At 39.5% G+C, this 17497-nt stretch overlaps 1 protein-coding gene across 16 annotated transcripts in view; it reads right to left on the reverse strand.

The window, feature by feature from the left end:
* Nucleotides 1-569: 569 nt before the first annotated feature.
* The window catches only part of MBD1 (methyl-CpG binding domain protein 1), a 61326-nt gene continuing 44398 nt past the window's right edge, over nucleotides 570-17497 (reverse strand). For 3 of the 16 annotated variants that reach the window (XM_070361882.1, XM_070361871.1, XM_070361869.1), the window contains 3 exons: nucleotides 9300-9516; nucleotides 7111-7213; nucleotides 576-2578 (listed from right to left, as the gene is read on the reverse strand). In XM_070361882.1, coding sequence (XP_070217983.1) covers nucleotides 2350-2578; nucleotides 7111-7213; nucleotides 9300-9516 — 549 coding nt within the window. In that variant the 3' untranslated portion in view covers nucleotides 576-2349. Of the gene's footprint in view, nucleotides 2579-7110; nucleotides 7214-9299; nucleotides 9517-17497 lie in introns of all 16 variants that reach the window. The other 13 variants (XM_070361881.1, XM_070361870.1, XM_070361867.1 and 10 more) reach the window with 7 other exon arrangements.

Consider the following 17497-nt stretch of genomic DNA (forward strand, 5'->3'; position numbering starts at 1 on the left):
TTCACAAACTCATTCAGAAAATAAGAGGAAATACTCTCCAACTCATTTCACATGGCCAATAATATCTTGATACCAGACCCAGACAAAACATCACAGTAGACCTAGCTCAAAGACACACAACAAACCATAGTGGCAAGAAAAAAAAAAAAAATGAAATGCAGCAACTCATTAAAAAAAAAAAAGACAAGTGGCATTTATCCCAGATATGCAAGGTTAGTTAATATCTGAAAATAAATTAATGTAATATACCATATTAATAGAACAAAGAACAAAAATCACATGTTCAACTTAACAGGCACAGAAAAAGGGATTTGCTAAAATCCAATACCTCTTTATATATAAACTCTCAATAAAATAGGAAGAGAAGGGAATAACTTCATCCTGGTAAAGAGAATCTAAGAAAAACCTACAGATAACATAATACTCACTGGTGAAGAAATGAGTTGAGTGTTTTCCATTTAAACTGGGAACAAGTCAAGAATGTCCATTCTCTCCACTTCTATTCAATATCATACTTGATATTGCACTAACTGGTGCAGTAAGGCAAGAAAAAGAAACAACAGGTATCCAGACTGGAAAAAAATAAAGGCTTTATTTTCAAATGCCATGATCCTGAATGTAGAAAATCCGATAGAATCTAAAACAAACAAAACGCAAAAAACAAACTACTAGAATGAATGAGTAAATTTAGAAAGGTCACAGGATGCTAGCTCAATGTACAAAAATCAATTCTATTCTACACGTTAATAATGGATAATCCAAAACTGAAATTAAGAAAACAATTCTGTTCACAACAGCATTACAGAGTGAGACTTAGGAACAAGCTTAACAAGAGAAGCACGAGGCCTGCACACTGAAAACCATAAAACGCTGCTTAAAAAATTAAAGAGGACCTAAGCGAACGACGAGGTTGACCTTCTTCATGGGTTGGAAAGCTCATTATTGCTCAGATGGGAGTTCTCCCCAAACTGATCTATAGAGTAAATGCCATCTCTATCGAAATCTCAGTAGGCATCTTTGTAGAAACTGACAAAATGATCCTAACAATTATATGGATATTTAAAGAATCTACAATAGACAAAAACTGGGGGAAAAAAAGAAAAATTTGGATGCTACACTAGCAATTTCAACCTTATTTAAGGCTACAGTACTTATCACAGTGTTGTGTTGGTATGAGGACAGACAAATAAATTAATGGAACAGAGTCTGGAAATACACCCTTATAATAACAGTCAGCTTATTTTCAACAAAACTTAAAGATAGTCCTCTTTTTTCCTTTTTTTTTTTTTTTCCTGGCCAAGACTCCTACTTTTGGATTAGAGATTAACTACTTTTGGATTAGAGATTAACTTTCAAGGGGGCTTGAAAGGATCCAGAGGAGGTAGACTTCCAGAGCTGAGGTAAGAGTGATGAATGGGTAGAAAGGTTAAAGAAAAAAACCTCTCAGAAATTCCAGCAAACAATTTGCTTAAAGACATTTTTAAACTATCAGGGAATATATCAATTGGCCCTGAAAACACTTCCCTAAAAGTCTACAACTCTAAAAACTGCTTTTGCAAATATGGTACTTGGAAGTAAAAGTATATAAATGTCAATCCCCTTTGACCCAGAAACCCCACACCTGGGAATTGATGGATTCTAAGGAAGTAATTCAAATGAATGTTGTTATAGAATAATTTGCTATAGGGACAAATTTGAAACAAACTCAAAGTCCATTGTTTAATAAATCATAATACACTAACCCAGTAGACTATCACGCATCCATTTGTAAATATGGTAGGTGAAGCAACATGGCAGTGTGTTTACAAAACAAAAATGAGTATCCATATAACAAAGCCTGGGAGGGAACTCAGAGAAGTGAAAATAATGATAATGCTGAGCGTTAGGAATATGACCATTGTTGACTTCTTTCTACCTTGGTTTTTTTTAACCAGTAAATGAACATATTTTTTATATAGTGCCCAAGATTCAGGGTGGAAGGGGACTACACAAGGGCATAAACACAGAGGGAGAGAACTATGTCTACAGGAGAGAAGAGAATGGAAGCAAGAGGAAATGGGCATATGGGCAGACAGATGAAAGAAAGTGAAGCTACTAATAAATGAACAAGAAAGGGAGGCATGGAGGTAAGTCAGGACTATTAACTGTGTGGGTCATTCATCATCACAGGAAGTGGATCATTCTTGACAGTCTAGGAAAGGAGCAGTTTAATTTAAAAGAAGAAAATTTCCTGGCATATAATTATGGAAACTCAGAGAATAAAAGAACAATTTATCCATGAGTTAAAAGAGACATACTGTATTTTAAAATAGCAAAAGACTGAGAAAAAATAGGTTGGTGCTTATGCAACTATGGCGGAAGCTTAGTAGAACATGCCCTTCGCATGGGATGGATGTTTCGGGGCACCACTTGGTGGGTGGACAGGATCCCCTGGATCTTGTCCTGGAAGCTCTTTTCTGCTGCTATCCCCGCTTCAAACTCTCGGCGCTCCTCTTCCTCTTCTGCTTCCCGGGCCTGCTGCTGGGAGCATATCTGCATCTGAAGTTGCTTCCTGTACTCCTGGGCTAAACTGCAGCGTCTAACATGTTAGAAATATCAAAGTATATAAAATTATCAAAGTAAGCATTTGGATTTATATAGGGCATTATGATTAAAATGTGATTTTCGAAGTCAAATAAAGTTACCATTAAAATCAGGGTGAGTGGGGAAGAAAGATGAAAAATTCAATACTGTGTTTATTGTACAATAATAATTATGACAAGTCTTAGAACAAATGATTGATTTTAGTGAGGGAATGTCTCTTCCCCATTCAAAAGATTTACTGCTACAAGAAGTGACACCTATTGGTAAAATGGAACAGGCTGCTCTGCCTGTTTCTTTTCTCCTTTCTATCAAAAGGGGGCATATTCTCCTTGCAGCGGGGCTTCCAGTGGTCTGGTACTGCTGGCAACTGGATTGGTAAGTCCGCCTCATTCTGTTTAGTATTAACTAGATGATTTCCTCTATATGTAAACTACATTTAAAATTTTATAGTGATTTTTTTCCCTTGTGGTAAAAGACACATAATTTACCATCTTAACCACTTCTAAGTGAACAGCTCAGTAGTGTTAAGTATATTCACATTATTGTGAAACAGATCTCCAGGACTTTTCCATCTTGCAGATCTGAAACTTCATACCTATTAAACAACTCTTTCCTTGAGCCTTCCCCCGGCCTTCGGTAACCACCATTCTACTTCTTATCTTTATGAATTTGACTATTCTAGGTACCTCAAGTAAGTAAAATCATACAGCATTTGTCTTTTTGTGACCAGCTGATTTCACTTAGCATGCCCTCAAGGTTCATCCATGCTGCGGCATCTGAGAGGATTTCCTCCCTTTTTTAAGTCTGAATCATATTCCACTGCATGTACCTACCACACTTTGTTTATCCATTCATCTGTTAATGGACATCTGGGTTATTTCCACCTCTTGGCTATTATGAATAGTGGTGCTATGAACATGAATATGCAAACAACTCTTTAAGGTCCTGCTTTCGTTTATTTTGGATAGATACCCAGAAGTAAGATTGCTAGATCATATTTTTTTGGGCTCCAAAATCACTGCAGATGGTGACTGCAGCCATGAAATTAAAAGACACTTACTCCTTGGAAGAAAAGTTATGACCAACCTAGATAGCATATTCAAAAGCATAGACATTACTTTGCCAAGAAAGGTCCGTCTAGTCAAGGCTATGGTTTTTCCAGTGGTCATATATGGATGCAAGAGTTGGACTATAAAGAAAGCTGAGCACTGGAGAACTGATGCTTTTGAACTGTGGTGTTGGAGAAGACTCTTGAGAGTCCCTTGGACTGCAAGGAGATCCAACCAGTCCATTCTGAAGGAGATCAGCCCTGGGATTTCTTTGGAAGGACTGATGCTAAAGCTGAAACTCCAGTACTTTGGCCACCTCATGCAAAGAGTTGACTCATTGGAAAAGACTCTGATGCTGGGAGAGATTGAGGGCAGGAGGAGAAGGGGACGACAGAGGATGAGATGGCTGGATGGCATCACCGACTCGATGGACGTGAGTCTGAGTGAACTCCGGGAGTTGGTGATGGACAGGGAGGCCTGGCGTGCTGCGATTCATGGGGTCGCAAAGAGTCGGACATGACTGAGCAACTGAACTGAACTGAACTGAACTGATGGTAGTTCTAGTTTTAATTTTTTGAGGAAATTTCATATTGCTTTCCACAGCAGTTTTATCATTTTATAATCTGTAAACCATATTATTAATACCAAATTTTGTCAGAAGTAAAGATTACAGTACTCCTGTGCCTCTGTGGCAGATTCTATTTTCCAGAGATGGCCACAGTGCTATCCTGCCTACTGTACATTCTTCTGCAATGTGAACCTCTACCCCCCACCAAGAAGTGGAGCGTTTCTCCACTCCATTGAAGGCAGATGGGCCCTGTGCGACAGAAGTGGTGTTAAACCAGCCCTAAGCGTAGTCCTTAACTGGCCTGGCAGCTTCCTTGTTCTGTCTCTTGGAATGCTTGCTATTGGTACTCTTCCTCTCAGAATGAGACACCAGTCTGTGAGAAGCCCAAGATGCATGGAGAGGGCATGTGTAGGTATTCTGGCTAATACCAAATGAGATCTCCAAGCACAGTCAGCACACACTACCAGCTGTAAGGATAGGTATCCTAAGTGTCCCTTCTAGCTGATCCTTCAGATGAATGTAGTCCCAAGCAGAACTGGCTTGAACCACATGAGAGATGCCAAGCAAGAACCACCCAGCTGAGTCTTATCAATAGCAGAAACACGAGACATCATCAAAACTCACTTTAAACCACAAATTTGGGGGTGTTTTGTTACACACCAATAGGTAATTGTAGTAATTATAATACTTTCTGCTCAGTCTTTATTTTTCTTAGTTGATTCAGAAGTTGGGTAGGGAAGAGAGCTGCTATTTAAGTTCCTCTCACATCTCCAACAAAAGGCTTTTCAAAAGTGAGCAGGAATGACCTCCAGAGCAGAACAAGGAGCAGGAAGCCAGATGCTGCTGTTAGTGCCCCCACACTGACAATAGGCTCCCGTATATGAACCACACTCTTTATAGAAAGAAGAGAGCTTATTTCTATGCACCAGATGTGGGTAAGCCAGGGAACAGGGAAGCTGACCAGCAATTAGAGGAGCCAGGTCCACTTTCTCCACTATACTGGTTACCTGAATTGAGTGTCATGGCCATCGGTGGGAAGAGACTGATATGATTTGAGAAAGGCTGCAAGGAGGCATTGACCAATTTCCCTCACCTGAGCCTGATCATGGTGATCAGAGGAATACCTGAGGGAAGTGCTGTAACTCAGAGTACCCAGAGCATTTTAGTTTCCCAGCCCAGTGAGGCTACAAAAATCTTCCTGGGATATTTACATGGAATCATACCCCCATAAGCCATTTCTGTTTATCTAATTAGGTCACATTATATTTCAGGATTTATTTCATGAGGAAAAAAATCTTATTTCATTACAATTTAGGGTTGTTGCCTATTTTACAAAAATTGTGTCTAATATATTTTAAGATGTTTGTCCAGTTTAACACTTAATGTCTGTAATCAGAATGTATATACTGGCAATAGAGCTGAATTTTACTAAAATGGTTGGTGCTAATTTTTTTTCTTTTGAACTGGGTGTTTATTTTTTATATGAAGTTTTATAAACCGAATTGAGCTTTTGGGACAAATGGTCTAAAGGTTGGGGTGGCCAAAAGATTCATTTGTTTTTTTCCTTAAGATGGCTCTAGTAGCACTCAGTTATCTCTAACTTCATTCAAAACAATTTTGTTAGATTGCATTGTGATGGTTGTCACATCAGTGTGCATTAAAAAAAACTGTCAAAATCGGTGAATTTTTGTGTGGCCATTTTAATATTGAAGATGGAAGAAAAAAGCAATATTTTTGGCATATTATGTTTCATTACTTTAAGAAAGGTAAAAACACAACTGAAATGTAAAAGAGATTTGTGCAGTGTGTGGAGAAGGTGCTGGGATTGATGGAACGCATCGAGGGGTTTGTTAAGTTTTGTGCTGGAGATTTCTCTCTAGATGATGCTCTGCAGTCAGGCAGACCAGTTGAAGTTGACAGCGATCAAACCGAGACATTGAGAACAATCAATGTTATACCAATGTTATACCAATCAACATTACACCACGAGACAGCCAACATACTCTTAATATCCAAATCAAGTGCTGAAAATGATTTGCACCAGCTTGGCTATATTAACCACTTTGATGTTTTGCTTAACATAAGCAAAAAAAAAAAAACACCTCTTTGACTGTATTTCTGTATGTAATTCTTTAATGTACAAAAGCATTTTGTTTTTAAAACAAATTGTGACAGGTGATGAAAAGTGTTCCATACAATATTATGGAATGGAACAGATCATGGGGCAGGCAAAATGAACCACCACCAACACCAAAGGCTGGTCTTCATCCAAAGAAAGATGATGTTGTGTATGTGGTGGGATTGGAAGGGAGTCCTCTGAGTTCCTCCTGGAAAACCCAATGATTAATTCCCACAAGTACTGCTCCCAGTTAGACTAACTGAAAGCAGCACTCGACCAAAGTACCTGGAATTATGTGTTTTCTGTTGAAAGCACATAATCTTCCGTCAGAATAATACAAGACTGCATGTTTCTTTGATAACCAGGCAACAGTGGCTACACCTTGGCTGGGAAGTTCTGACTCATCCACCATATTCACCAGACACTGTACCTTCAGTTTTCCCTTATTTCAGTCTCTACAAAATTCTCTCAGTGTAAAAGATTTCAATTCCTGGAAGACTGTAAAAGTCACCTGGAACAGTTCTTTGCTCAAAAAGAAAAAAAGTTTTGGGAAGATGGAATTATGAAGTTGCCTAAAAAATGGCAGTGGATATGTAGTTCAATAAAGTTCTTAGTGAAAATTAAAAATGTGTCTTTTATTTTTACTTTAAAACTAAAGGAACTTTTTGGCCAACCCAAAAATACTGATGTAAAATAATATTAATAATACACAAATTATGGCACATCGTCCTTTATGCTAAAAATCTCCCTTTTTTAGGTAGTTAATAATTATGAAGAAGACAAAGCCATACCTTATAAAATTCTCCCTCTCTTCACAGTTAAGCTCTTTAAGACCTTCATTTATACGTTCCTGTTCCATAGTACGTTCTTCCTGTTCTTTGGCTTTCCGTTGCACTAAGAAAGACAAAAGTAATTTTTGCTAAATGACTTTTTTCATAAAAGACTTGCCAGCATCATCCGGCATCAATGCCATATTGTCTTTAGAAAGGCAGAGCTTGGAATCACTGGATCGGATCTTAGTTAGATAAGGTAGAAGCAGTCATCCCCATTGGGGTTTCCCAGGTGGCATAGTGGTAAAGAACCTGTCTGCCAATGAAGGAGACACAAGAGACATGGGTTCAATCTCTGGGAAGATCCTCAGGAGTAGGAAATGGCAACCCACTCCAGTATTCTTGCCTGGAAAATTCCATGGACAGAGGAGCCTAGCAGGACACAGTCCATGGGGTCTCAAAGAGTCAGACGTGACTGAATGACTGAGCACAGAAGGTCGTCTCCATTAAGGAAAGAACAGGCCTTAGGTTCCTATGTGCTATAATCTACAGAGATTTTCTCTTAATTATTTGCTATTGAAGTCTATGAACAGCCTTTTGCATAGCAGATTACCATTGTAAGAATACTTCTTACCTTTCTCTTCTTGAGGACAAACAGTTCTGTTGCCATTCATGTTAATAGGAGAGTTTCTATGTTACAAAAAAACTATTGGAAAAGCAGTATATAAGGCTTTTATAAACTAAATAAGGAAAACCTAACCAATCTAGTAGAAAAAGATTGACAAAGAAAACAGAGTTCACAAAGGAATAAATACAACCAGGCAATATACATCTGAAATGCATTTACCTTTGGCCTCCAAATCCATTTACATGAATTTATCTTAATTATATATGAGCCAAAAAAACTATGTACAGAGATAGTCACCCACAATGCTACAACAGCAAGAAAAATTTCTAAACAAGTTGAAGGTGCATTGGTTGTGTTTAGGTAAAATAAATTATGGTCCATTTTTATCATGGCTTTCTAGCCAGCACTACAGATTTTAAAATTGAAGAAAAATGACCTGGAAAAATGTTTATGATAAGTGGGAAATGTAGGCTGTAAAACAATATATACAACAAGATACTAATTTGTGAGAGGAAATTACATACATAGTAAAAATACTGGAAGGAAATGCAGGAAGTTGTGAACAATAGCCATTGCTGGGTGGTGGAATTATGGTTGATTTTTACTTCCTTGTTTATAAGTGGTTCCAAATACTTAAATTTTCCATGTTTTCTCAAGGTATGCCAAAACATTTATCATGGTGGAATACAGAAATCTTTTCAGTGTAGAAGCTTTCTTCTCATTTCTTAAAACTAACACTGGCTTAACAATTTTCAACTGATACTATAATTCCTGGAGTGGAGAATTAATCAATGGAACCAAGATGAGCTTTCTCTTACAAATACAGCTAGTGTGAAGTCCAGTGGTATCCTACTAGTAAATGTGTCCATCTGGACACAGAATGGTGGAAATCTTATCAGTGATTATTTCCTTTTGTGACCAGGCACTGTTTGAGGGAATTCAGTGGTGTCCTAAGACAGAGATGTGAGCAAGAAATGATGAGAATCCCAGAAAGAAAATTCTTTTATGAATAGGGGAAAGAAGGTTTATCATGAATAGGGGAACAGAGGGGGCCTCTCATGGAATGTGACATTTGAGCTGGGCTTGAAGTATGTCCAGGATTTCTCAAGATCAAAAGCATCATAGGGAGAGAAAACGACCCAAGCAAAAGGCATGCAGGTGCAGGCATATGGAGACACCAGCAGAAAGATATTTAAGTGTTCAATTAGGCAAGGTCCACAAAGCAGGGATCCTGCCTTAATCCCTCTTACATGCCTCATGGTATTTCATACATGTGATGTGACGATGTGAAGTCGCTCAGTCGTGTCTGACTCTTTGCGACCCCATGGACTGTAGCCTACCAGGCTCCTCCACCCATGGGATGTTCCAGGCAAGAATACTGGAGTGGGTTGCCATTTCCTTCAGGAGATCTTCACGATCCAGGGATTGAACCCATGTCTCCCGCACTGTAGGCAGACGCTTCACCATCTGAGCCACCAGGGAAGTCACTATTTCATACATAGTGTCTATTTAATAGATACTGAGGTTGCTACTTAAATTGAATTAGGCTCAAGTATAATATAATTGTAATTCATTTCCTTACACTTTTCTTGAACTTGAAGTTTCCTTGTACACATGACCTCATTCAGAAGTTGTTTTCTTGCCTCCTTTTCAAGTCTCAGCTCCTTGTCCTTCTCAGCAAACTTCTTTTCCTTCTCTTTCTCTAACATTCTATCCAATTCTTTCTCCTGAGCTTTTTCTTCCTCATGCCTCTGTGCCAAGTATTGATAATATATCTTCTGTTCTCTCCTCATATCCTCCTATATAAAATAAAAATTACCTCATGTTGTTAAAACTTTTAGGTGTGATAATACTAGGGAGCATAAGTTTTAAAATCTTTTAGAACCATAATTTCTTAGAATTACATACCAAAACATCGACAGATGATGTATTATTTTCAGGGTTTACTTTTAAGTATTCAAATACTTTAAAGTATTTACTTAAAAGTAAACCCTAAAAATAATACATCATCTCGGGAAGATCTCCTGGAGAAGGAAATGGCAATCCACTCCAGTATGCTTGCCTGGAAAATCCCATGGGAGGAGGAGCCGAGTCAGACATGACTGAGCAACTTCACTTTCACTTTTTAAAAATCTTCAAGATGACTGTGAGGAATGGGTCGGAGGGATGGATGAAACAGGAATGGCCATTGGCTGCTGGTTGTTGAAGCGAGGTAATGGAATCATGGAGATTCATTGTACTATTTTTGCATCTGTTCGAAATATTTTATAACACGTTTTGAATAGTTCAAATAGTAATAATGCAAACACTTTCTCAAAGTGTTCCTCAAAGAAGTTCCCAAATAATTTTCAACTATACAACTTTATTTTCATTTATTTAAATTTAGGTAGATAAAGTGTTAGCCTGACAAACAAAATACGTCACTAGTATTATAGCACTGTCTCTGACTAGAAAATGATACGTTGTATCAGCAAATCTCAATCTTAGCTATACTTTGGAATCACTTAGAGAGCTTTAAAAAGTACTAAGGGCTAAGTCTCACACCTAGGGATTCCTTTCCAATGGATAGCTTTTAAGTTCCCTAGGTGATTTGAATGTGCAGCTCAGGCCCCAGACTGGCTTTATAACACAGTCATTTTCAGGTGGCTTCTGTCTTTCATTGTAGTATATTTGTGTCATTATCCAACCTCTGATATGATCTCTTTTGAGAATATCATAGATCTGAGGTAGAACTCTCAGAACCTAGCAAGGTCTGAGAGTGTAGCTGCACCCTCAGAATGGCTTGCATACATAAGTTTCATACTTTTGGGAATAATTTAACAAAAAGTACAAACCTTATTAAGAAGCATTGCTGATTAAAGAAGACCTAAATAAATGGAAAGACAGCCTATGTTCATGGGTCAAAAGACAATATTGTTAACATGGCAACTGTTCCCAAACTGGTCTATAAATTCAAAATATTTCCTATAGAAATCCCAATTTATTTCTTTGCAGAAATCAACAAACTGATCCTAAATTCATATGGAAATACAAGGGAGCCAGAACAGCCAAAACAACTTGAAAAAGAAGAACAAAATTGGAAAACTCACATTTCCTGATTTCAAACTTACTACAAAGCTATAGTCATTGAGACATATAGATTAATGAAATAGAAGTGAGAGTCCAAAATAAATTCTCACGTTTACTGTCAATTGATTTTTGACAAGAGTTCCAAGACAATTCAAAAGAGGAAAAAATCTCTCTTCAACAAATGGTGCTGGGAAAATTGGGTATCTACATGCCAAAGAATGAAGTTGGGCCTCTACCTCATACCACATACAAAAGTTAACTCAAAATGGATCAAAGGCCTAAATGTAAGAGCTAAAACTAAGATTTTAAGAACAAAACATAGGACATCTTGAAGACCTTGAGTGTAAGAAAAGTGTTTGATTAGATATGACACTAAAAGCACAAGCAACAGGAAATACAGATAAATTTTACTTCATCAAAATTTAAAACTTTTTTACTTTAAGGGACACCCACAGAATGAGAAAAATATTTACAGATGACTTATGCATAAGTCACTCCAGTATCCTTGCCTGGAAAATCCCATGGACAGAGGAGTCTGATGGGCTGCAGTCCACGGGGTCGCAAAGAGCTGGGCATGACTGAGCGACTAACACTAACCCTATGTGATAAGGAATTTGTATCTAGGACATATAAAGAACTCCTACAACTCAATAATAAAAAGACAACCCAATTAAAAACTGGGCAAATAACCTGAATAGACTTTTTAAGACGTCAGCAACCTTTAGATAGATTAGTCCACGGAAGATATACAAATGGCCAACATGCACAGAAAAAGAGGCTCAAAATCATTAGTCATTAGAGAAATGCAAATAAAAACCATAGTGACATATCACTTCAGACAAACTAGGATGGTTAAAGTAAAAAAGACAGACAACAACCAATGTTTACAAGCATGTGGAAAAATCAGAACTCTTGTAAAGTGTATGAGAATATAACACAGTGAAGCCACTTTGGAAAACAATTTGGAGATTATTCACAGGTTTAAACATAGAGTCAGTAATTCTACTCCTTGGTATATGCCCAAGAGAAACAAAAATATATGTCCAAACAAAAATTCACATATGAATGCTCATATTAACATTATTCAAAATAGCAACAATGTAGACACAAATCAAATGTCCATCAAGGACAAACATAAACAAAATATGATATATCCATACAATGAGATATTATTCAGTCACATAAAGTCATGAAGTACTCATACAGTCTACAACATGGATAAACCTTAAAAACATTATGGATGTGAGAGTTGGACTATAAAGAAAGTTGAACACTGAAGAATTGATGCTTTTGAACTGTGGTGTTGGAGAAGACTCTTGAGAGTCCCTTGGACAGCAAGGAGATCAAACCAGTCCATCCTAAAGGAAATAAGTCTTGAATATTCACTGGAAGGACTGACGCTGAAGCTGAAACTCCAATAGTTTGGCCACCTGATGCAACGAACTGACTCATTAGAAAAGGCCCTGATGCTGAGAAAGATTGAAGGCAGGAAACGTGGCGTGCTGTAGTCCACAGGGCTGCAAAGAGTCAGACATGACTGAGCAACTGAACCGAAGTGAAAGAACCCAGTCAAAAGATCCCATGATATACAATTTCATTCATATGAAAGTCCAGAATAGGAACTCAACAGAGATAGGAAGGCTATTAGTAGTTGCTCTGGTCTAGGGGTGAAGAGGAAGAGAGAAAGTGGGATAACAAAAAAGGTTCTAAAAGCACCTGTGGTGACAGTGGCACTAAAACCCATTGAAATGTGCATTTTAGATGGATGAATTGTATGTCTTATGAATGATACCTTAGTGAAGCTGTTAAATAAAATAAGACGATTCAATTGAGAACAAAAAGCTGAACAACAAAAATAGTAAGAAAGAAAGGAACAGAGGAAGGGAGGAAGGAAAAGAAAGAGAGAAATAATTCAATTAAAAAACTGGGCAAAAGATATCAGAAGATATTTCACTGAAGAGGATACAAGCAAGCATATTAAAAGTTGGTCAACATCATTAGCTATTGTTGAAATGCAAATTGAAAACAAAATGAGGTTGGTTGGAGGCTCAAGTGTGGACAACTCTGAGTTAAAAACTCTAAGGGGACCCAGTGGCCCAGGGGGCCCCCACAACTTTTGTGAATTTTACCTCCTGGAGTTCTACGAGTTTCTCACAGTAAATATCTGAGAAAAATTCCTTCATGTGTATGGCAAGGGGAGGGGAAAATATACTATTCTGAAATACACTAGAGCATTCTATTCTTCTTAATGAGGTTTGCCCTCAGGGTAAAGTATTTAACCAAAGCTTAACCTGCTGGGGTTTTATCAGAGCTTCACTGATCTGAGGGATCAAGCCTGGGCAACCTCTAGTCTTCCATGTAGGAAAAGTGAAATACCATAATCAAGGTTTCCAGTGACTAGTAGTAGTAGTAGTGAAAGTCACTCAGTCGTGTCCGACTCTTGTGACCCCATGGACTGTAGCCCGCCAGGCTCCTCTGTCCATGGGATTCTCCAGGCAAGAATACTGGACTGGGTTGCCATTTCCATCTTCAGTCCAGTGACTAGGAAGACTCCAAATCCAAAGGTACCATCCTAAAGTTACAGAAAGAGAATCCCTTCCCCTGCTTAATGGGATTTTTAAGGCTTAGTGCTGAGCTTACCCTCTACCTTTATTACCACAAAGACTCAAAGCTGGTGGAAAATACTAGATAAGGCCCGACTCCCCTCTGTAAGATGGGTTTTGTCCAATGAATCTATCACTTCTTTGAATAGAGCAACCCACATGACCTAGATTTCATCTCCAATCCTAAAGAGGCTCCAATTGACCCCCAATCCAGATAATTCTTCCTATAGAGAATCCCCTCAAAGTACAAGGCCTCAAGAGTACATGCTCTTCCACGTTTTGGGGGATTCAACCCAGCAGAGGTTCAATAAAGCCACCGAGGCCTTACTGTTAAAATAGAAATGGCACCTTCAGGAAAGGACTAAATCTGATGTCAAGGGTCTTTCCAAACTACAGGAAAATGTAATTTTCCCCCATGCCCAGCCCTTTGCTCACTGACAGCAAGGTGCAGCTAGTGGCACACTCATGCCAGTCCCTCTAGCAGCTTGGGGAACCCCTCACAACCAATTTCCTGCCACAGAAAGGGAGTTGGTGTTCTTCACCATTGGAAGCACCACCATTGTAAACATAGGCCGTGGCGCATCCCTAGTGCGCTGTCGTGGACAGCTCTTGTGGCTCAGCTCAGTTGGCAGAGTGAGGGGCAGTGTGCCTGGATCTATAACAGGCCATAAAAATGAGACTCATAAGGGCACACATTTTTACTCACATCCGGGAGGTAGCCAAAGGATTCACAGTCTAGTCTAGGCAATAGCAAAAGGATAACTTCATGATTTGGGGAAAGTACATATGGGGCGCCTCCATTTGGAAAGAAATAGCCAACTCACGCATGTCAGTTATGATCACTCAGGTCACTACACACACATACGCACAACAGCAAACACCAGAAGCTTATAGTAACATGACAGACTCATCCAAATTACATCCCTGGGCACAAAGTATCAAGAACAACCCTGGACATGACTATTCCTCAGTGCCATACCCACTAACAGAGTGGACCCATATTATATAAGGCCACGGGGGAATGATAGCACTTACTGACTGGCATCCAGGTGTAGTATGCCCTTTATCCCAGCTCTAACCAAACTGGTGGTAGATAATTGATTCCTTTGTCCCCCAAAAATGTCTGGAAATATCCTTGGTGGAGACATATGCCCCAGATGACAGATTATTCCAGATGGCATCTTGATTTTATCAGGCTGCTGTTGCCCTTCACAAGATCTAATAGGTATGCACCACCATCATCCATACCTTCACTTGAAGGCCTGCTGGCTACTTTGCATTATGTAATCTCCTTCTTAATCAAGCATGTGCTCAGCCCCTTTGACACACCAATGGAGATTCAGATCCAAGTACCCACCTCACCTCCCCGGTTGTTCTGTCATGGGCTCTAGCATATGGAATCTTGTGGAATTCTACTTAGGCTCAGCCTCCAGAGGTTAGACTCACAAAAAGGCACACTGGCCTCAGTTCAGTTTGGTCGCTCAGTTGTGTCCGACCCCATGGACTGCAGCACACCAGGCCTCCCTGCCCATCACCGATTCCTGGAGTTTACCCAAACTCATGTCCATTGAATCAGTGATGCCATCTAACCATCTCATCCTCTGTCGTCCCCTTCTCCTCCTGCCTTCAATCTTTCCCAACATGAGGGTCTTTTCAAATGAGTCAGCTCTTCGCATCAGTGGCCACAAGGGCCTAATCGAAGACATATTCCTCAAGTTTTTATACAGTTATATATTGTGCCCCAAACGGACAGAAATTTGGCCCCAGGCTGTGCTGCTGCTGCTGCTGCTAAGTCACTTCAGTCGTGTCTGACTCTGTACAAACCCAGAGATGGCAGCGTACCAGGCTCCCCCGTCCCTGGGATTCTCCAGGCAAGAACACTGGAGTGGGTTACCATTTCCTTCTCCAATGCATGAAAGTGAAAAGTGAAAGTGAAGTCACTCAGTCATGTCCAACTCTTCACAACCCCACGGACTGTAGCCTACCAGGCTCCTCCGTCCATGGGATTTACCAAGCAAGAGTACTGCAGTGGGGTGCCATTGCCTTCTCCAATATGTACTTACCAGTCATCTCCAAAGACTTCCCTGTTAGTACTGAAAGCAAACCCCCACTCCTTTGACATTAGAGAGGATGGCATCCACATCCACTCACCAGATGAGTACTCCCTTAACCATTTTGATTATTCAATGTCTCTCTGTCTTCCACATGCTGGTGGTCCAGTCAAGGGTGGGTTGTGCATGCAATATGATTGAAAGCCTGAGAGGACAAACTCCCGCCAAATTGCTTAGAATCATTTTACAGATTTTATTGACCCAGAAGATGACTAGGGCCACTGGCTATGCCTCACTATTCAGGTTATAAAAGACTAATTAAAAATTCATCACAAGTTTTACAAGAGATTGAAAGTATAGCTCCAGGACCCCCTAGCTGAACTGTGTGGATCTCAGAGTGTGGAAAAGTGGCCCTCAACCTAGTGGTTGCCAACCACAATAGGATATGAAATCCAAAAAGGGCCCTGGGATCTAGCTGGCTCTATCAGCAGGGCTGGGCCCCTACCTGACATTAGATGAAGAGATAAACAACCTCTTGCTCCAAAGCAACTATCTCCTACCTTTGGCCAGTATCCAAATTGCTGGCCCAAAGAAGACCCCTTTGCATGGACATAAAAATATTTTAGTCTGTTTGTGTCTCTAGGTCTGAAAAGGGTCTCTTGTTGGCAGCAATGAGTCTTGTTTTTATATACATTCAGCCAGTCTGTGTCTTTTGGTTGGAGCATTTAATCTATTTACATTTAAGGCCATTATCAATATATGTGTTACTATTGCCATTTTCTTAATTGTTCTGGCTTTGTTTTTGTAGGTCTTTATTCCGTTCATCTTTTGTTCTCTTACGTTTCCTGCATAAAGAATCCCTTCAGAATTTGAGGTAAAGCTGGTTTGGTGGTGCTGAATTCTATTAGCTTGTGTAGTCTGTAAAGTTTTTGGTTTCTCTGTCAAAGCTGAATAAGAGCCTTGCTGGGTAGAGTATTCCTCGTTGTAGATTTATCCCTTTCATTACTTTAAATATATCATGCCACTCCCTACTGCAGAGTTTCTGCTGAAAAAACAGCTGACAACCTTATGGGAATTCCCTTGCATGTTATTTGTTGCTTTCCTCTTGTTGTTTTTAATATTTTTTTCTTTGTGTTTGATTTTTGTTAGTTTGATTAACACGTGTCTTGGTGTGGTCCTCCTTGGGTTTATTCTGTATGGGACTCTCTGAACTTCCTGGACTTGGGTTACTATTTCATTTCCCATGTTATGGAAGTTTTCGACTATGCTGCTGCTGCTAAGTCACTTCAGTCGTGTCCAACTCTGTGAGACCCCATAGACGGCAGCCCACCAGGCTCTCCCACCCCTGGGATTCTCCAGGCAAGAGCACTGGAGTGGGTTGCCATTTTCTTCTCCAATGCATGAAAGTGAAAAGTGAAAGTGAAGTCGCTCAGTTGTGTCCGACTCTTAGCGACCCCATGGACTGCAGCCTACCAGGCTCCTCCATCCATGGGATTTGCCAGGCAAGAGTACTGGAGTGGGGTGCCACTGCCTTCTATAATCTCTTCAAATATTTTCTCAGGCCCTTTCTCTTCCATCTCTTTCACTTCTTCTAAGATCCCTATAATGTGAATGTTGGTGCATCTAATGTTGTCCCAGGGGTCTCTGAGACTGTCCTCATTTCTTTTCATTCTTTTTCCTTTATTCTGTTCCATGGCAGTGCTTTCCACCATTCTGTCTTCCAGCTCACTTACCTGTTCTTCTGTCTCGGTTATTCTGCTATTGATTCCTTCCAGAGTGTTTTTCATTTCAGTTATTCTATTGTTCATCTCTGTTTGTTCTTTAGTTCTTCTGGGTCTTTGTTAAACACCTCTTGCATCTTCTTAATCTGTGCCTCCATTCTTTTTCTGAAATCTTGGATCATCTTTACTATCACTATTCTGAATTCTTTTTCAAGTAGATTGCCTATCTCCTCTTCATTTAATTGTTCTTACAGATTTTTATCTTATTCCTTCATCTGCAGCAGATTTCTCTGTCATCTAATTTTGTCTAACTTACTGTGCTTGTGGTCTCCTTTC

This window comes from Bos mutus, chromosome 24 (genome assembly GCF_027580195.1).
Source record: "Bos mutus isolate GX-2022 chromosome 24, NWIPB_WYAK_1.1, whole genome shotgun sequence".
NCBI classification, from domain to species: domain Eukaryota; kingdom Metazoa; phylum Chordata; class Mammalia; order Artiodactyla; family Bovidae; genus Bos; species Bos mutus.